Source organism: Myotis brandtii, unplaced genomic scaffold, assembly GCF_000412655.1.
Source record: "Myotis brandtii unplaced genomic scaffold, ASM41265v1 scaffold140, whole genome shotgun sequence".
In the NCBI taxonomy this organism is placed as follows: domain Eukaryota; kingdom Metazoa; phylum Chordata; class Mammalia; order Chiroptera; family Vespertilionidae; genus Myotis; species Myotis brandtii.
The window spans coordinates 130,724-152,569 of NW_005355000.1; the positions used below are offsets into that span (position 1 = coordinate 130,724).

Genomic DNA, 21,846 nt, shown 5'->3' on the forward strand with positions numbered 1-21,846 from the left:
AAGCGCAGATGGGGGGGAGGTCCTGCTGTCGGTTCTCCCTGCTTTGGGGTCACCTGCTTGTCACGAATGTGGGTTGCTTTTCTAATTTGAAAACAACAGTAAAGTGAAACAATAAGAATGTGGGCTTCTGGCCTCAGGGATGCCTTCCGGCCTGACAGGGAAACGCACCAGCCCTGGGAATCCGCTTTTCTGATCTGGCCCCGGCGCCCAAAATTCAGGAGGCCAAGCGCAGAGAGGAGCCCAAGAGCCGTGGAGGGAATTCTGGCCCCATCCTTTGGCATCCTCCCCTCACAGGGCCCCTGCCCTGTGGTCCTGTGTGAAGTCCTGTCTCCAGCCCTCTAAACTTTGCTTGTATATTTGCAGATTTTTCAATCTATGACACATCTGAGAATTTGCAGATGTGTAGAAGACCTTTTTAAAAAATAAAATCTTCTCCTTATGTTATCCTTTAGGGCAAGGGTCCTCAAACTATGGCCCGTGGGCCACATGCAAATACAAATATTGTATTTGTTCCCATTTTGTTTTTTTACTTCAAAATAAGATATGTGCAGTGTGCATAGGAATTTGTTCATAGTTTTTTTTTAAACTATAGTCCGGCCCTCCAACGGTCTGAGGGACAGTGAACTGGCCCACTGTTTAAAAAGTTTGAGGACCCCTGCTTTAGGGGTTAAGATTAGGTTTTAAAGCTATAGGAATTATGACTCAAGACTTAGAGACCACATTCTTCTAGCAGAATAACAACAACACACCACAGACTGGCTGAGGTGACCAGGAGTGGCCCGTGCACAACAGCAGGTATGGCAGCACCCCTGGCCTCTACCAGATGCCTGGGGCTTCCCCAAGCAACAATGTTTCCAGACATTGCCCACCGTCCCCTGGGAGGGAGGCAGAGTGGCTGGAGTAGGGAGGAGGATGGAAAGGCGGAGCTAGAAAAGACTTTAGGACCAACTTTCATAGCAACAATTCAACACACGCAGACCTGAAGAGCCCTGGCCAACAGTGAGCGCCTCTGCAGAACCCAGGCCCTTCCCTGTCACATCTCCAGATTCTTTAGGGCAAATAACACCTGGTTTCGATGCTATAGATCTGTCAGTGTTTGGAAATATCGTGAGGTTGGAAAATAGTAGAATCATGCTATTGTTACTGTTGTTGGATTAACGATAAAAAGTGTCCAGATCGGCAGTGTCTGCCGGAGGAGATAGTGAAACATGGACCCTTGAGATTCCTTGGATATTATGGGAAATTATTTTGTTCCTGTGAGCAGAGTTGTAAAATGGGCAACCCACATCGGGCCCAGGAATGTGTTTGGTTTGCCCCACACAATGTTTCAAACAAATAATTTGAGTCCCCATTTTAAAATTAGGAGACCTCAGCTAAAACCACTGGTTGTGTCCTCTCTTGAAAGATCAGGTTTGGACCCACATTTCTGCACAGCCTCCGCGAGTGGGAGAGAGCCATCCCATAGCACACATGTGCTAGTGTGCCGCAGTCCCCACCTCTCCCTGCTGCCTCCAAGGCACTTTCTTATACTTAACTCTCTTCTGCATGGAGAGGCATCTTCTGAAGGTACAGCCTCTGTTACAATGACCCCTAATCATACCAGCAGGACATTGAAGTGAATCACAGAACCAAGACTTGAGGGGAGCTCCCCATCTCATGCACCTTCCCCCATACGCACATGGGGGCCCTGGCCCGGGAAGGCGGAGGGACTTGTCTGAGAACTGTGCTCAGGGGCATCCCTGCCCTCAGCACCCTGTTTCCCTCAGGCCATTGCTGACCATTGAATCCCAGGACGCACCTCCGACCACTCTCCTGTGATCCAGATGTACTCGCAGGGCTGCAAACTACAGCTCTCACGGTCCGCAGGCCGCTTGCTGGGGTCGCAGTGCCCGCCGTGCACCTCGCCGCCTTTGTCCTCATCCACACACAGCACCCTGCGGTACCTGGTGCCTTCGCCGCAGGTCCTGGTGCACTGCCGAAGACAAGCAAAGAGGGATGGTGTGCAAGGGCATGGAACAGTGATGTCCTGTTATCCTATATGTGATATGCTACCTACTGTGTATAGAAGGAGAGCTGCTTGCTCGTTTCCCTGGCCAGCACCCCTTTAAGACTGAGACCCTGGGATGAGCAGGGGTTACCCGCAGCAGCCGGTGTGCGGCTGCCCGCAGAGGAATGGGATGGGGATGATGAATTTCAGGTCTGCAAAGACCTAACGGTCTGTTTACTTCGAACACCTACACTGCTCAAATATGGAATGTATTTAAAACAATGGCCAAATGGTTTTCAAACTATTATTTAGTCACTTCCCTGACTCAAGAGGTGACTGAATACTTCCCAAGTCAGGAAAGTCATTACCTGTCCACATGGCCCATTTCATCTAGAACCAGGACTAAATGGCTCTCTGCGGGTTCCAGCCTCTCTTCCTGGTGGCCCATTGGAGGCAGCAGGGAGGACAAGTTTCATTTCTCACCAGTGACCCCTCCAGGGCTCGAGGAGAGCACTCCTGTGGCCCTACGGCCCTTTCTTCTCCAGGTGACCTGCTCATCTGGTCATTCAGCAAATAATCACCACGTTCCCAATCAGGGCCAGGCCCTGGGCCGGTTCTGGGTGACTGAGAATGGATAGGGTGGTGCGGAACCCTGCTCTCCCGCAGGAGCGCGTGTATTTCAGTAGCAAAGCCGGGCGTGATCGGCTGAGGGAGCCGGGGAGTGAGTGAGCAGGTGCTATGATCTCCATTTTCAGATGAAGAAACGGGGACCTAGAAAGCCCATATAATTTGCTCCAGGTCACACATCTCTCTGTGAGGAGGAGGGACTGATCATTGTATTCTCAGGAACCAAGCGAGGAAACAGAGCAGCTGGTATGTGTTGTCCTGGGATGACCTATCTCTATGCTGTCCATTTGAGTTCGGGAGCCAATTTCCCTCAAAATTCTTTCCTGAGAAAAATGGACAGATACATGCAAAAGAAGAGAAACTGGACCACTTTCTTACACCAGAATAAACTCCCAGTGGACTAAAAACTTAAACCTAAGACCCCCAAACCATAAAACCCCAGCAGAAAACATAGGCACTAAAATCTCTGACATTTCTCTTAGCAATGTGTTTCCTGGTATATCTCCTTGGGCAAGGGAAACAAAAGAAAAAATACACAAATGGGATTACAACAAACTAAGAAGTTTTTTTTCCCAGCAAAGGAAACCATCAACAAAACGAAAAGACCAATTACTAACTGGGAAGAGATATTTGGCAATGATACAACTGATAAAGGGTTAATCTTCAAAATTTACAAAGAATTTATACAACTCAACACCAAAAAAAAGTGTCAATGAGTAACAGCTTAGAGCAGCAGCGCAAGGATTACTAAATCCTTTCTCTCTTGGTTTTGAAGAATGTGTAACTGCCACTAGACACTTCTTCAAAGAGGACATACAGATGGTTAATAGATTTATGAAAAGATGCTCAATGTCACTAATCATCAGAGAAATACAAATTAAAACCACAATGAGATATCAACTCACACCTGTCAGAATGGCTACCATCAATAAATCCACAAACAACAACAGCTGGCAAGGATGTGGAGAAAAGGGAACCCTCATGTACTGTTGGTGGGGATTCAGATTGGTGCAGTCACTATAGAAAACAGTGTGGAGTTTCCTCAAAAAATTAAAAATGGAACTGCCTTTTGACCCAGTGATCCCATTTCTGGAAATATATCCTAACAATCCTGAAACACCGATTCAAAAGGATATATGTACCCTTATGTTCATTGCAGTGTTATTTACAGTAGCCAAGATATGGAAGAAACCCAACTGCCCGTCAGCAGACGAGTGGATAAAAACATGGTAGTACATATATTCAATGGAATGTTACTTGGCCATAAAAAGAATGAAACCTTACCACTTGAGAGCATGAACAGACCTAGAGGGTATTATGCCCAGTGAAATGTCAGTCAGAAAAAGACAAATACCATATGATTTCACTTATATGTGGGGTCTAAAGAACAAAATAAACAAACAAAATAGAAACAGATTCATAGATACAGAGAACAGACTGATGGTTGCCAGATGGGAGAAGAGTTGGGCGACTGGGAAAATAAGATGAAGGGATTAATAAGTACTAATTGGTACAAAACAGTCACGGAGATAGAAAGTCCAGCATAGCGAATACAGTCAACAATATTGTAATAACAATGTGTGGTGCCAGGTGGGTACTGGAAATATTGAGGGGAACACTTTGTGAAGTATATGATGGTCTAACCACTATGCTGTACACCTGCAACTAATACAAAATAATATTGAATGTAAACTGTAATTGAAAAATACAATTTAAAATAAAGAAATTCTTTATGATATGCTTCTTGCCTCTCTCCCTCTTTCTCTCTCCTTCTCTCTCTCCCCTCCCCCCACCCCTCTCTCTCTGGTAAAATAAGCATAACACAGCCATCTTAAAGTGTACAATTCAATGTCATTAAGTTACCCATAATGTTGTGCAATAATTACCCTATCTATCCAAAACATTTTTATTGCCCCAAAAGGAAACCCCGAGCCTGAGTCACTCCTCCCCACCCCCACTCTCCTCCCCTACGGCAACCACCGATCTGCTTTCTGGCTCTATGAGTTTGCCTATTCTGGGTATTTCATATAAATCTAATTATCCAGTATGTGTCCTTTGGTGGCTGGCTTCTTTCATTTAGCATAATGTTTTCAAGGTTATTCCATGTTAAGCATGTATCCTGTTTATGGCTGAATAAATAGTCCAATGCATGGATATACCATGTTTGGTTCAAATGTTGATGGATAAATAGGGGTAATTATTGCACAACATTGTGGGTAACTAGATGCTGTGGACATGTATGTACACCTGATTTCAATTCTTTCGGCTGCATCCCTGGGAGCAGAAATGCCGGGCCACATGTCTTCTGTGAGCTGCTTTGCTCTTCAAGATGCAGAAGGGATACATGGTGTGTTCTGATAACCCATTATCATTTGCAAACTTAACTTGAAATTTATTCCTGCTGCTTGGAAGAAAACCTCAATGTCTAGAATGTGAAGTTATTTGTAATTTTTCTGGGGCACAAATATGAATCAAAATTACTATGAGATGAGCACAGAGGAGCAAATTGCTTCCAACCAGTGTGGGGGGCTGGTGGGCCCGGGGTCTGGCTCAGTCCTGGTTCGGTGGTTTTGGGGTTTTCTGTGCCCCTGGAGGGTGCTGGGAATGACTGTGAAGTAATAATGTTTTTGTTTCTTCATTTAAGAAATGCCAAATAAGTTAGGGAGCCACCGAATGTTACAAAACACAACAAAAACGTGGTTAATCTGTGATGTGTAGGTATAGGCAGGAGAAATACTTAACTCCCTTCAGAAAAAGCAGTTCCCTAGAAATCAGGACTTGGTGGTCAGAGGATGAGGCTCAGCAGCGGCCTGCCCCGGGCCTCCCGGGCCCCATGCCTTCCCTAATCCGCAGGGCTTTCCTTTGTCAATGAGTAACAGTTTAGAGCAGCAGCGCAAGGATTACTAAATCCCTTCTGCTAGCTAAGTGTTTCTCTCTTGGTTTTGAAGAATGTGTAACTGCCACTAAAGCTCGTTTGCCAATGGCGGAAAAGGGAGTTGGAAACTTACCTTGTGTTGAGGTAAGAACTGTCTAAACCTGTAGAGAATATTAGTGAGTTTCTTTGAGCCAAACTGACAATTGCCAAGAAGCAAAATCTCAATGGATGGAGAAAATGCTCTGGAGAAGGGCAGTTCTGCAGCTTATTTCATTCATCAGAATCAGAGGGGGAGGCGTAAGGAGGGCTACATGAACCCACTGTGGTAGATTAGGGGGGTGGCAGCAAGCAAGGCGGGGAGCCTCGGGGAGGGAGAAAAGGCAAAATGGAGAATCACATGCTTCTTTTACACGTGTGGGTACAGGATAGATCATAATTCAATTCCCAGCGCACAGAGATGGTGTTCGGGGAGCAAGGTAATAGTGAGGGCTCTGTGGTCTCCGCTCTGGCAGGAACGAGGGTGAGCCCTGCGGGCCCGGAAGAGGAGATAAGCTGACATTCCAAGCTCTGTTATCTTAGATGCAGAAAGACAACAGCAGCTCAGTTAAGGAAAGAGTGACCTTAGTCAGGGAGGCTACAGGCCTGGGACGTGACTACCGGCCATGCCTCGCTTTTGGTTCGGAAGTTTTATGTCAGACCACCCCATGTGCTTACTGTAGGTCTCTGAGTTTGTGAGGCCACGATGCGGGCCTCCCCTGAGCTGTCAGGTGTAGGGTGTGGCCCCCTTTTTGCCCACGATTGAGTATAACTTTTAGAAAAATGAAGGGGAGTAAGGAAGTGAGACGTGCGTGCTCTGGAAGGAGTCTGCAGACGCTCCGGCGTCACAGCAGCTTGTCTGCTGGCGCCCGGACCCAAACCAGAGCAGAGGCGGGTGGTCGGAGCACCCCCAGCCCGTGCTTTTGGATGATCAGCCTTGGGTAACACCACTCCCGCTCTGATTTATGAACTCTTCTTTCTCCTGGAGAATGATCTAGAATGTCCTGAAAAACAGCTAGAAAGATCCACTAGCCTCATTATAATTCCAAAAGCTTTCCTCAAATTTCATGACAGCTTTTAGGATAAAGTACGCCGAGTGCCTAAGTCACAGCGCCAGCCGCCCGGATGCCCAGCCTCACTGATGCAGACAGCAAGCCACAGCAGCCGGGCTGCCCCGGGCCTGCCACCGCCTCCCAGGCCGCGTGCCTTTCAATGCGCCGAAATAAACAGGAAAGCAACTTTCCAAATCCGAGGGCAAGACCTACAATAAATGGTTAAAGTACGATTTTATTTAGCCAGGCAGGTTGGCCACGGGGAAAGGTCTAAGAGGGGTTATTTGACACATAGGGGAGAAACTGTCTTTCTTTAAAGATTGTAATCAAGCTGCTTTCCACTTGATCTCTCTATGGAGGACAGATCGGTCGCCTGCTCCCAGGGCCCCGCTATCCTTGTCAGACAGTGTGAGCACAGACCCCCGCCAGACAGTGTGAGCACAGACCCCCGTCAGACAGCGTGGGCACAGACCCCCGTCAGACAGCGTGGGCTCAGATCCCCTCCAGACAGCGTGGGCTCAGACCCCCATCAGACGGCGTGGGCACAGACCCCCGCCAGACGGCGTGGGCTCAGACCCCCACCAGACGGCGTGGGCTCAGACCCCCACCAGACGGCGTGGGCTCAGACCCCCACCAGACGGCGTGGGCTCAGACCCCCACCAGACGGCGTGGGCTCAGACCCCCACCAGACGGCGTGGGCTCAGACCCCCACCAGACGGCGTGGGCTCAGACCCCCACCAGACGGCGTGAGCACAGACCCCCGTCAGACAGCGTGGGCTCAGACCCCCGCCAGACAGCGTGGGCTCAGACCCCCGCCAGACAGCGTGGGCTCAGACCCCCGCCAGACAGCGTGGGCTCAGACCCCCGCCAGACAGCGTGGGCTCAGACCCCCGCCAGACAGCGTGGGCTCAGACCCCCGCCAGACAGCGTGGGCTCAGACCCCCGCCAGACAGCGTGGGCTCAGACCCCCGCCAGACAGCGTGGGCTCAGACCCCCGCCAGACAGCGTGGGCTCAGACCCCCGCCAGACAGCGTGGGCTCAGACCCCCGCCAGACAGCGTGGGCTCAGACCCCCGCCAGACAGCGTGGGCTCAGACCCCCGCCAGACAGCGTGGGCTCAGACCCCCGCCAGACAGCGTGGGCTCAGACCCCCGCCAGACAGCGTGGGCTCAGACCCCCGCCAGACAGCGTGGGCTCAGACCCCCGCCAGACAGCGTGGGCTCAGACCCCCGCCAGACAGCGTGGGCTCAGACCCCCGCCAGACAGCGTGGGCTCAGACCCCCGCCAGACAGCGTGGGCTCAGACCCCCGCCAGACAGTGTGGGCTCAGACCCCCGCCAGACAGTGTGGGCACAGACCCCCGCCAGACAGCGTGAGCACAGACCCCCGCCAGACAGCGTGGGCCAGGACAAACGGACAGCTTAGCAGCACGCGCTCTGCGTGCTAAGGAGCAGTGCTGACCATCAGTTTATCTACATTCCTTTAAAGTGAAAAAAGAAAAAGCCGTCTTTAAAGGACCAAGAGGTTCTACTCTCAAAGCTCATGTTAAAGCCAGGAATGTGGACTTCAAACACGTTTACCCCGACATAGTCTATTTGCAGGGGAAAAAGGCAGACACAAGGCTGTGGAGACATTTCATAGGTCTCAAGTCACTCACACTCTCAGGCAATATCGTCAATGGGCCCAATTCCGTGCTGGGCGCGGAGGCGCAGCCCTGACACCCCACCCGCCTCTGTCTCGGTTATGACACAGGTGGCTGCTCCCAGCCGGGGTCTCTGTCAGGACAGCAGGCAAACTGGTGGCCCTGGCATTCACGTTTCGGGCACCTTATGTGGCTGTGTGAGCAGATGTGGGCTCACAACAGACTGTGAGGGGGAAGGAGCCATGAGGTCCTCTGCATCTGTGACCGGCAGAGGACGGGGCAGGCTCCCACAGCTGGAGGGGTGCTGGGGGGGCCACAGGCAGGGAGCAGGAGTGCAGGAGGCAGGGAGGGGCGGCCAGGGGAAGCTGGCTCTGGCCCAGGAAGGACTCCACGTGCCTGAGGCTGGAGGTGAATGACATCAAGGGGGAGGAGGGCTGGGTGACTAGAGCAGCTTGGGCTTGCTATAGCCTTCAGTCTGTGATAGGGACTCCCAAGGTGGGCAGCGGTCAGTCAGGAGGGGCTCATCAACCTCCTACAAGGCTCTGGAGAAAACCCAAACCCTTGTCCTGGGCTACAGGGCACGTCATAAACCTGCCCCTCCTGCGCCCACCCTCATAGCGTCTGGTCCCCCACCCCCTCTCCTGCGATGCTGCGCTTTTCTGTACAAAGGCCCTGCGCTTTGCCCTCCCTCTTCCTTCAAAGAGGAATCACCTCCGCTTGGCCTTCGCCCCTTGACCACCCTAGAGACATAGGCCCAGCCTGTCATTCATTCTCTCTCTCTCTCTCTCTCTCTCTCTCCTGACCACCCTAGAGACATAGGCCCAGCCTGTCATTCTCTCTCTCTCTCTCTCTCTCTCTCTCTCTCTCGGCGCCTCATTTCTTTCCGGCCACCACACTGTTAACAATTGGCAACTTCATGTAATATGTTTGCTTGTTTTCTCTCTGTCAACTCCACCACGGCATTCCCGTAATTTCTACTGCATCCCTAATGCCTAGTGCCTGGTGCTTTGCAGGTGCTTGATAAGGATTTGTTGAATGAATAATAAAGAGCTAATATCCGGCCCTTGAACACACATGAAAACCTGATCACTCCCTATTGGAAACTTGATGAAATTTTGTAACCACTGACCAAGGACCTGCTGCTCATTTCTAACTTTTCTGGTCTAAGGCGATAGATAAACTTGGGAATCACTCCACAGCTGATCTCAATCAAAGTTCTTAGACTCCAAGTCCCCGCCCTGGGCCAAACAGCTGTGAGATGGCAGCTTGCAAAGGCCACACATACCCGAGCACAGAGCACAGCTTGTCCATGGCAATATGACAGGAAAACAAAACAGCTGTGCTTACAGGAACACAGGAATTTGCCTGCCTGTTCTAAAAGACATTCTAAAGATTTAAAGAAGAAAGGCCAACCATGAGCAGGCATTGTTCTATAATTCATTCCTTCCTTCCAACATCTTCTTGTCCCTCCATTCATTTTATTCAATGCTCGAGGTACTGTGCTAAGTGCCGGGGAAAACCCTGGTGAGTAAACTCTCTGACCCCAGATAGCTGATAACATAGATCAGGAAACAGGCGACACTTCAGAGAGCTAACTGCGGGAGCAGAGTGTTTTCAGGCTGCTGTGGGGAGGGCATCTGACTCAGTCCTGAGTGTGAGGGGTGATCAGCACAGGCTTCTGAGAGGAAGTGACCTCTGTGTGAGGCTTGAAGGACAACAAGGGTGACTGAAGCGAGGGAAGGAGCAGGGCAGCCTCGCTGAGACCCAGAGTTACTAGGGAGGAAAGAGAGTATTCCAGGCAAAGAAGAAAAAAGAAAGTTTGCAAGTCCTGGAAGGTTTATTCCTTAATGCTGCGAGATGCACAACCCATGTACTTACAGTTCAAGAAGTCATCTAAGTGTCCATTAACAGATTAATGGATGAAGAAAAGAATATATATATATATATATACACACACACACACACACACACATACATACACACACAATGGAATATATAATTCGGCCATGAAAAGGAAGGAAATCCTACCATCTGTGACAACATGGATGAACCTTGAGGGCATTATAGTGATATAAATCAGACAGAGAAAGACAAATACCGTATGACCTCACTTATATGTGGAATCTTTAAAAAAAACCCCAAACATAAATATAGATAATAGACAGGTGATTGGCAGAGGTGGTGGGGTGGGGGGTTGGCGGGGGAATGGGTGAATGAGTGAAGCTGGTTGAAAGGTACAAACTTGAGCCCTGCTGGGTAGCTCAGTTGGTTAGAGTGTCATCCTAAAATGCTAAGGCTGTGGGTTTGACCCCTGGTCAACCAATGAATGCATAAATAAGTGGAACAAGAAATCGACGTTTGTCTCTCTCTTTAAAAATCAATCACAAAAAAGGTAAGTCCTGGGTATTTAATGTACAGCTTGGTAACTATAGTTAAAATATCATATCACATATTTAAAATTTGCTAAGAGAGTCTTAAAACTTCTGATCACAAGAAAAATAATTTATAAGTATGTGAGGTGATGACATTAACTATAATATAGCTATTTTTAATAACTAAACTTACTGTTGTAATTATACTGTAATATACACATATATCAAATCATTATGTTTTCACTGAAAATGAATACAATATTATATGGCAAATATATCTCAATAAAACTGGAAAAAAGTGGCATTGTCACAGTACTTGTGTAAAATGATAATAAAAAAGAATGCAGTATAGTATCTCATAATGGTTTAAGAGGAAAAAAAAACTTGGGATCGAGTCTTGCTTCTTCCACTTGCTAGGTGTGTGGCACTTGGAGGAATGACATTGGCTCTCTGAATCTCAGTTTTCTTGACTGCAAAATGGGGTAGTGATAATAACACCCACTTTGTCTAGTGGTTGCAAAGATTAAGTGAGGTGATGACCTGAAGCACTTAGCCCAGTGCGGGGCACGATTTCTCCCTGTTCTAAAAACCATTCCTGGGGAGAACTTTATGTCTTATTATCCATATCTCTGAACCTTTCACAGCATGCACTTTCTTTTTTAAAATTAAATTTACTGGGATAACATTGGTTGATAACATTATATAAATGTCAGGTATACACCTTATAATCTGGCCTCTGTATACCGTATTGTGTGCTCACCACCCGAAGTCTAGTCTCCTTACGTCACCATATATTTGATCCCCTTTACCCTCCTTATCCCCCACCTCCTTCCCCTCATCACACCATTCTGTCATCTCTATGGGTTCGCTTTTTGTTTGTTTTTATTAACTTGTTGCTTTCAGCTTTATATTTCACATATCAGTGAAATCATATGGTTCTTGTACTTTTCCACCCAACTTATTTAGCTTAGCATAATACTCTCAAGATCCAACCATGTGTTCACAAATGGAGAGTATTTCATCTTTTTTATGGCTAAGTAGTATTCCATTATATAACTGTAGGTTTACAGTTGTGAGTATGTGAAACAGAGTTTATTCTTGTATTATTATTTATGAACTACTGTATCATTTATTTGTAATACAACTATAAACCTACACTTGTGTGTGTACCACATCCCCTGTGTGTGTACCACATCTCCTTTAGCTAATCGTTTGTCAAAGGACACTTGGGTTGTTGCCATGTCCTGGCTATTGTGAATAACAGCATGCATTTTCTATTTCATTCCAATGTCACTGGATGTGGTTTTCTTCCTAAAGCTCTTTCCCCCCTTTTCTACAATCGAATCTTCTGATACAGAGGATACCTCCTACTAATGTCTTTCTTTGCCAGCCAGACGTTTCCCCAGGGACATTTGGTGTATTATTTAACTGAGTGTTAACATTAAACATTAACATTTTCTTTAACCAATTATTAAGAGGGAGAAAAACAAGTCTGTCTGTTTCTGCATCAACGGAGCAGTTCTTCAGATTCCATCATTTTCCAATGTGGAAATACTTCACTAATTAACCGGGATTTCAGTGAGGGCCTGTCTTCTACCTCACATCCAAGACCTGGATGCAGGAGCACAGGGGAGTCCCAGCTCAAGTCTGTGGCTGTCTGCCTACACACAACGGCCAAGCCTGGATACACATATTTAAAATATTTCCTCCATTTCCCCTCCTCCTAGGTCAGTTATCTGCAAGCATTTTGCCTAAGGCAGCTGGACTGGGAACCTTCAAGGATGTAGACAGAGGAATTGTGCAAAAAAAGGAGCCGCCCCACCAGGGTGGGAGTGAGCTGCCTGCCTCTGACCGCAGACCTCTGGGTCCGAGCCAGCCCTGTCACTGTGCTCGAAGGCTTCACAGGGGACGGCTGTGATGATGGCAAGGGGGTTGAGCAAAATGCCTGGCAGGTGCCCACTTCATGGTTCTACTTACTTCTTGCCATTCCTCTGTCCTCCAGGCGTAGAGCGGACACAGCGGGGCTCTGCAGGTGCGCTCCGACTCCGGCCTGGTGTACGGGTTGCACTCGGTCTCTCTGGCTACCTTGCGAGGTCCCAGCTGACAGCCCACATTTCTCCGCTGCACGCCGTGGCCGCAGGACACAGAGCACTGAGAAGACAGAGTGTGTAAGTGGGAGCTGTGGGTCACTGTGTGGAGGGGGGCGGGGAGTCCCAGACCTGGGGATGCACCCTCATCCGATGCCTTTCGCAGCTATCACAAGGGTTTCTAATTCCCAGTGAAAGAGACCCACTGCCTGCCCATGTCGGGGAGGAGGAGGATGTTGAAGTTTGGGGAATCTCTAAAGTGAACAAAACTCTTAGGATGATAAAGGGGTTGGGAGAGATCATTAGGAAACATTTAGTACAACCTAGAAATAGAGCTGCCACGTGAAGTGGGAATCCCAAATGATGGCTATTCTGGAGGATCTGAGGCTCTTGAAAATCGGCACTGCAGCACTCTACAGGAATACCTTCTTGGCAGGTTAAAAGAATAACCCAAGGAGAGGAAGTAGGACAAGTATTTTCTCCAGCCTCTTCCTCTTTCTATTCCTGGAGATGAATGACTTTTTTTTAAAAACTATGGAATGCACTCAAGTATTTCTGTCTATCTACAGCCTAAGATGAATACATAAGAATAAAAGCTGATGAGGTAAAACCCTTTCCGCAGGCATAATGTTTCAGCTCCTGAAAAATACTGCTAATCAGGCTGAACCATTTGGTTGACCAAGTTGCAAAACACCACATTAAATCTGCAATTAACTTTCCTCTAAATTAATTTTTTAATGGCTTCCTCATTGCTGGATTTTGTAATCTCACTGATGGGTAGGCCAAGAATGATGGTCTTTATTAAGGCTTGGACAGGTAGAAACTAAAGGCACCGCGTATTATTACACTTAGTTATTTAAAATGTTTACCAAGTTTTTGTGATAGTGCAGCTTCCATTAATTTGGCTGGCATGGAGAAAACAAGTTTAACATACATTAAAGCCATATTCCTAAGAGGAAATCTTTATAAAGAATAGAATTACGCTCTTAAATTAGAAAGAAATTCTTATCCAATTAACCTGCAGTAGGACTCATCTCACGCTGAGCTCATGGAAATTTACTCTTATGTACACCCATTGGATTCTGCTGACTAGGAACTTTATTGCCATTTCGGATTTTAAGAAAATAGGTGATACTGTGTAGAAGGCAGCTCAGGAAATCATATTGTTTCAGATGAGTCTGTGCCAGGCGGGAGCTCCAATGCTCAAAGCCGGCTGGAGAGGGACTGTTCTGGAGAAACATAGGTGCTGTTGTTTGGATTTATTTGTATTCATTCATTGGATTGCATGAGTTTGTGACCCACAAAAACCAGACTTTTAGAGTCATTTTATCCCGGTGGAACGGGGACGGCCTGAACAGGAGTGACAGCCTTGTGTCCAGGGGATGGCCATAGAATGCCACGGGAGCCACATGTGCAGTATTTCCCACCGATTACCCTGGAAACGAGTGGACGGTGCCACGGGAGAGTTAGACACGAATGACAGAAGCATCAAACACTGTCATTACCCACAAACAACCACCACCAAAAAGCCCTGTGGCGATCTAAATTTGGAGTCTACAATACAAATCACTACATTTCCAGAACAATGTGTCCAAATGGAAATACAGCGACAGAAAAAGAACAGTTACACAAACAAATCTGAGTCGGCCACAGGGCTATCTATTCAAAAGCTCACAGTGCCTTAATAGCCTAAAGAAAAGGGAAACAACGTCAAAGACTGGTAGAGTGCGTACTCTTCAGGCTCACAGTCAACAGAACCTCTTTTTAATGCTGTCCTTACTGAGTAAATCACTCATGGCTGAAGGAAGGCAGGGCATGGAGAACCCTAAGTATGCAACATTTAAGAAATCACTACAAGGTGTGATAATTCTTCAGAGGCAAGTAAAGACACAGGAAAGTTCAATTACATCATGTATCTCTGTGGCTTCTGGTTTTTATAATGTCAAAGCCAGCTATGAGATGACAGCAAGGTTCCCACATGGCTGAAATGCATGGCAAGGCAGGCACGTGTGGCTCCATGGGAATCTGTGTTAGAAGGGAGTGCCCCGCCTCAGGTCCTCTCTGGACTCCAGGCTTTTTCCTGTGCTGTCTCGGGGACGCAAGGATTTGCACACACAGCCAGCCAGGCTTGCTTGGAGAATCCTGAGAGGTTTGTGCAGAGACCCCATGAATAAAACAGCATCAAAAAGACCTCCGCCTGACCCCGGAGGTGGTGGCGGTGGTGGCTTGTGCACGGTGCGTGCTTAATTCTTCTCGTTTGTCAAGGGGAAAAGTTAAGCAGCCTGTGTGAACGTGGCCCCACTGCCCTCGTTCCGCACGGCAGTCTATCTGTGCGGGACTGAAAGGCGATGTTTTCAGTTCCGAACGACTGAGCTGGAGCTGGATTTCGTCTCTGTGCTCCCTGCTGTGCGGAGCTACTTTGCAAAACTCAGCGCCCTAAAGAGGGAACTGGACGCTTCTGTGCTTCCATAGATAGAAGAATCTCTGTGCAAGTTCTGTCTGGGGAATCATAATATACAGCTGAAAACCTGGAGGGAATTTTAGAAACTTTCTCCCAGTATTACTGTGGTGACATGACTTAAAGGAGGGACTAGCTTGAAAAGTAACTATATGAACCAAATATCCTATATAATCAAGAGCTAATATGCTAATTAGACCGAACAACAGAACGACCATCTGGATGACCTTCCGGACGAAACCGGGGCTGCAAGGGCTGAGGCAGCAGCTGGGGCTGCGAGGGCCTATCCTTGCACAAATTTAGTGCATCGGGCCTCTAGTAATAATATAATCATGTAATAATAGTAACAACAGTAACAGAAACATTTGACTAAGCATTGACTATGACCAGTCTGTAAACTAGGGCTTCACACCCTGTATTCTTCTTTGTTGGGGACTGCCCGGTGCCTTATGGGAAGTCTAGCAGCGTCTCTGGACTCTACCCACTGGATGTCAGTTGCATTTCCCTTCCTCCACCAGGTTGTGGCAACCTAAGCTGTCTCCAGACGCTGCCAAATGTCTCGAGAGTTAAAAAACCACCCTGGTTGGGAGCATAGCTCTATGCTAAGCACGTTACATGAAATACCTTTTGTATTTTCTTAGTAACCCTTTTAGGCAGATACTCCACAAGTAAATTAAGCAAAGAGCACATATAATCACTCTAACTCAAGCAGAAACAAGGAAAAAACAAACAACAAAGTAAATTCTGTCCTTGGCAATGTACTGGCTGTAGCTACTGTGGGTTAGAATGTGGCTCCCACCTTTAGAGTATGGTGCGAATAGGAGGCAGTCTTCTGTACTATGTCAGCACGGGTGTAGGTGAGAGGCCTGTATTCAAAACAATTCAACCTCTGCTTACGGCCCAAACACAAGCACAGATATGAGAGCACACACATCTGTCTCTGAAGCTGACCATGCGCATATGGTCTCCTTGATTTCTCAAAAGACACAGCCACCTATTTGCCATGCTGCTCCCTTACACACGTGCAGAGCACTTCAGAGCCTGACACCACAGCCAAGCTGTTCTCACTGTAGTCATGACAAAAATCCTAACCCAAATGGCCAGTAGATTCATGTTGCAAGTGCCAGTTTCTATTTTGGCAATTGCTCTAAGAGCTTGAAGAAAGGAATTACTGCCCTGAGTCTAAGACACCACTGATTGCAAGCACAGCATCATGTTTTTATCAGTAAGAAAGAAAACAGGGGCTGTTAATTAAGTCACGGCATTCCATTGATTGTTAGGCCCATCCTGACCCTTGCGATGGTAAATCATAAAAAAGACGGGTACCTCAGGATTGGTGAATGCACCCAGTGAATGAGTTCATGACTGATAGATTCTAATTCCATTATTTATTCTTTTCACTTCCAATCTTCATTTTTTAAAAAGCCTTTCAATAGGAATAGGATAAAGTAAAAAAAAAAAAAAGATTACCCTGGAATGCTTTCATATTGTGACAAAACAGGTTTCTCACTTTTATCAAGAGGAATCAGGAATCTGATGTTGAATTTTGTCTTAAATTTCATAGGCATCTATCTAACCTTAGCTCTTGATCAAAATCATCTAAACAACCCGAACATGAACTTTTGAAAAAAATTGCTTTAAAACTACAGTGAGGATGTTTCCCAAGAAAAGCGTTCTTTTCCTTGGAGAAATTTCCTTTACAATTTCAAGATTTTCAAAAGGTACAGGTTGAATGAAACATTCCACTTTAAACCTCAAAACACCAATTTTGAGGGAGAGACTACGAAGATTAATTAGTACAACTACCCCAGTGTCCTATCCCAATATTCCATATGTCTTATTATCATCAGACATTTTGACATGATGAGAAATTGCACTAATTATTCTTCCTACCTTGAAGAAGAGATGACCAGAAAATAGCTACCAGCAGAAGACACAGGGACCAGATATGAAATCTTCTCAATTTGTTGCAAATGGATCATCATTACTCTTGCTGTAATATCGCTGCCTTCGGGGTATTCCTGTCTACCTCGGTATCATTAGTGAGCCAATAATCCTTCATCATGCAGACGGCCTTTCTGCATCAGCCACTGGGTCTGATTACTTTCAGGCACACTTCTAAGCTGCACAGACTGGGCTTCACCTCTGCAGCACCTTGTCTTACCCGCTTTCCTAATTCTTTTCTACAAATCAAATCAGGGCATTCTAAAGCTGGCCACAGACCACTATCCGGCTGTGTTGACCTGCATCTTCAACTAGACCAGTGGTTCTCAACCTTCCTAATGCCGTGACACTTTAATACAGTTCCTCATGTTGTGGTGACCCCCAACCGTAAAATTATTTTCGTTGCTACTTCATAACTGTAATTTTGCTACTGTTATGAATCCTAATGCAAATACCTGATATGCAGGATGTATTTTCATTGTTACAAATTGAACATAATTAAAGCATAGTGATGAATCACAAAAACAATATGTAATTATATATCTGTTTTCCGATGGTCTTAGGCGACCCCTGTGAAAGGGTCCTTCGACCCCCAGGTTGAGAACCGCTGAACTAGACTTTTCTAAGCAATCACTTTGAGCAGGTGCGGTGTTTTCTGAGGAGGAGCTCAGATAATCCTATTAGCTTACGTTTGAAAACACCTCCGGGGTTAAAACCTAATCATCACAGCTTTGTGAGCAATTTTAGATTTCCCGTCAAGTCACAGGACACTGAAGTAAAACTCACTCTGTGTTTACCAATAAAGAGCGAAAGATTCTTTTCATTGCCTTTTTATTGAATGAATTGGACTTTAAAATGGACATCATTTTACATGCTCTGAACTTAATATTCAGGGAAATATGCAAATAGATAAGTTAGAGGCTAAGGAACATAAAGAAAAGTAAGAGCATGGAAGTCTAATAAAGGACAGGCTAGTGTGGAATCCAAGGAACATTAGCGGCAAGCTTTTATGTGACTTAAAGAGCTCCCAAAATAAATCCTAGAAGTTGGAGATGACAGCAGTCACTTAGACAACCATTACGATGACTCGCAGGAAACACCCTTCAAATCTCATCCCTTGAGGACACCAAAGGAGGACCTAGCTCTGGCTAGAACATGCTTTGAGGGTTCAATTAAAACAAAAGCAAAACATGTTCATTATGGTAAAGACCTTGAGAGGAATCAGACTCCTGTGCTGGAGAACATGCAGGGAAGTGGAGTGTGGCAGGAGGTATCGGGGACAGCTCAAATCATGTAAGAAAAATTCACATTTCTAGAATTTTCTACGGGTCATGTAGAAATGGAGGATTCTCAGCTCCTCCCATGTTAATCCAGGCACCCAGTGCTTCTTTGGGGCCTTAGGGATCAAGACCCAGGCCCTGGCAGAACCAATCTGATGGCTGCCAACCTTGACCCTAGTGTTTTATTGATTCTCAGGATCATCTGCGTGGCTCTCCTGTGCATAGGAGAAGCACACGTTCCCTCAGACCTCCCTGAAGCAAAGCCCGGGAGAGCAGCACGGCATTAAATGCAGAACATGCAGCCTTAGTTTTCAGCGAGTGCCTTCTACCGCTCCGAGACAGGTACACGTGTGGGGAGGCGAGGTTTACTGTAGGACTAGATGCAGGGACGAGCTCATGCAGCCGTTGTTTAAAAGTAAACAGCCGTTTTGAGAGTTCCTTCTTGAACTCAACTGTGAAACTCCCATCCTCAATGTCTGACTAAATCACCCCATGTTTAGAATTAGTAGCTTATTGGGCACTAACCCCTCGCACCTTCCCAAACACACTCATCCGAACAAATGACTATTCTTGAGAGCCCATGAGATGGGCTCTCGTCATGGCACTGAACCCTCGTAAGAACTATGTGAAGTACTGGTAGGCTCAGGGAGGTTAAAGAAAGCACCCAAGGCCGCATCACACCCCCACCTCTCTATACAAGGAAATGGGCAGCGACATATGTTCTAATACTTTATACTGAAAGTCCTTTAAGAACCTCCAGGGTAAATTCACACTCAGCTCCTGCCAGGTGACCGTGGTCCACCTCACTGAACTAGTGTCTTCTAAGGGGTGCATGTAACACAAGCGCAGTCAGGAGGGGCTGCTCTGTGCTAGACATCTGACATCTCCATCTGCTGCCACTTAGGATTCATCCTCACAACCACCCTGCCGCAGGGATTAATCCGAGTGCAAGGCCTGAAGCCACTTGCCCAGGTCCCACAGCGGGCACGTGTCCTGACGCAGTCTTCCCTCCCAGTCCAGCGCTCCCCTCTGAGAAAGCAGAACCGGGCACAGGCGCACAAGCCAGCACGCTGGTCCCAGGGCCCGAAGCAGTCGTAGGGGAGAAGCATTGCTCACCTGACTCCAGGCGCCAGCCTTCCACTTGGGGCATCTTCCTCCTCGGCACTCTCGGTGCCCACTGGGCTTAGCAAGGTGCTTACAGTGCTCACTTTCTAAAAGGCTTCCATCTCTTGCCATGCAGTAAACACTTCGTTGCTTATGCCCTCGACCACAAGAGACAGAACACTGCAATATAAAGCAATGGCAAGGTTGTTGTTGTTTTTTTTTTTTGCCCTCGTTCCGCACGGCAGTCTATCTGTGCGGGATTGAAAGGCGATGTTTTTAGTTCCGAACGACTGAGCCGGAGCTGGATTTCGTCTCTGTGCTCCCTGCTGTGCGGAGCTACTTTGCAAAACTCAGCGCCCTAAAGAGGGAACTGGACGCTTCTGTGCTTCCATAGATAGAAGAATCTCTGTGCAAGTTCTGTCTGGGGAATCATAATATACAGCTGAAAACCTGGAGGGAATTTTAGAAACTTTCTCCCAGTATTACTGTGGTGACATGACTTAAAGGAGGGACTAGCTTGAAAAGTAACTATATGAACCAAATATCCTATATAATCAAGAGCTAATATGCTAATTAGACCGAACAACAGAACGACCATCTGGATGACCTTCCGGACGAAACCGGGGCTGCAAGGGCTGAGGCAGCAGCTGGGGCTGCGAGGGCCTATCCTTGCACAAATTTAGTGCATCGGGCCTCTAGTAATAATATAATCATGTAATAATAGTAACAACAGTAACAGAAACATTTGACTAAGCATTGACTATGACCAGTCTGTAAACTAGGGCTTCACACCCTGTATTCTTCTTTGTTGGGGACTGCCCGGTGCCTTATGGGAAGTCTAGCAGCGTCTCTGGACTCTACCCACTGGATGTCAGTTGCATTTCCCTTCCTCCACCAGGTTGTGGCAACCTAAGCTGTCTCCAGACGCTGCCAAATGTCTCGAGAGTTAAAAAAAACCCACCCTGGTTGGGAGCATAGCTCTATGCTAAGCACGTTACATGAAATACCTTTTGTATTTTCTTAGTAACCCTTTTAGGCAGATACTCCACAAGTAAATTAAGCAAAGAGCACATATAATCACTCTAACTCAAGCAGAAACAAGGAAAAAACAAACAACAAAGTAAATTCTGTCCTTGGCAATGTACTGGCTGTAGCTACTGTGGGTTAGAATGTGGCTCCCACCTTTAGAGTATGGTGCGAATAGGAGGCAGTCTTCTGTACTATGTCAGCACGGGTGTAGGTGAGAGGCCTGTATTCAAAACAATTCAACCTCTGCTTACGGCCCAAACACAAGCACAGATATGAGAGCACACACATCTGTCTCTGAAGCTGACCATGCGCATATGGTCTCCTTGATTTCTCAAAAGACACAGCCACCTATTTGCCATGCTGCTCCCTTACACACGTGCAGAGCACTTCAGAGCCTGACACCACAGCCAAGCTGTTCTCACTGTAGTCATGACAAAAATCCTAACCCAAATGGCCAGTAGATTCATGTTGCAAGTGCCAGTTTCTATTTTGGCAATTGCTCTAAGAGCTTGAAGAAAGGAATTACTGCCCTGAGTCTAAGACACCACTGATTGCAAGCACAGCATCATGTTTTTATCAGTAAGAAAGAAAACAGGGGCTGTTAATTAAGTCACGGCATTCCATTGATTGTTAGGCCCATCCTGACCCTTGCGATGGTAAATCATAAAAAAGACGGGTACCTCAGGATTGGTGAATGCACCCAGTGAATGAGTTCATGACTGATAGATTCTAATTCCATTATTTATTCTTTTCACTTCCAATCTTCATTTTTTAAAAAGCCTTTCAATAGGAATAGGATAAAGTAAAAAAAAAAAAAAGATTACCCTGGAATGCTTTCATATTGTGACAAAACAGGTTTCTCACTTTTATCAAGAGGAATCAGGAATCTGATGTTGAATTTTGTCTTAAATTTCATAGGCATCTATCTAACCTTAGCTCTTGATCAAAATCATCTAAACAACCCGAACATGAACTTTTGAAAAAAATTGCTTTAAAACTACAGTGAGGATGTTTCCCAAGAAAAGCGTTCTTTTCCTTGGAGAAATTTCCTTTACAATTTCAAGATTTTCAAAAGGTACAGGTTGAATGAAACATTCCACTTTAAACCTCAAAACACCAATTTTGAGGGAGAGACTACGAAGATTAATTAGTACAACTACCCCAGTGTCCTATCCCAATATTCCATATGTCTTATTATCATCAGACATTTTGACATGATGAGAAATTGCACTAATTATTCTTCCTACCTTGAAGAAGAGATGACCAGAAAATAGCTACCAGCAGAAGACACAGGGACCAGATATGAAATCTTCTCAATTTGTTGCAAATGGATCATCATTACTCTTGCTGTAATA

At 46.5% G+C, this 21,846-nt stretch overlaps 1 protein-coding gene across 1 annotated transcript in view; it reads right to left on the reverse strand.

Moving 5' to 3' along the window:
- Positions 1-21,846, reverse strand: part of ADAMTS9 (ADAM metallopeptidase with thrombospondin type 1 motif, 9) — a 164,016-nt gene that overhangs the window by 19,970 nt on the left and 122,200 nt on the right. Inside the window, exons 29-30 of the mRNA XM_014535238.1 lie at positions 12,567-12,740; positions 1,799-1,972 (exon numbers count right to left, since the gene is read on the reverse strand). Coding sequence (XP_014390724.1) covers positions 1,799-1,972; positions 12,567-12,740 — 348 coding nt within the window. The remainder of the gene's footprint in view (positions 1-1,798; positions 1,973-12,566; positions 12,741-21,846) is intronic.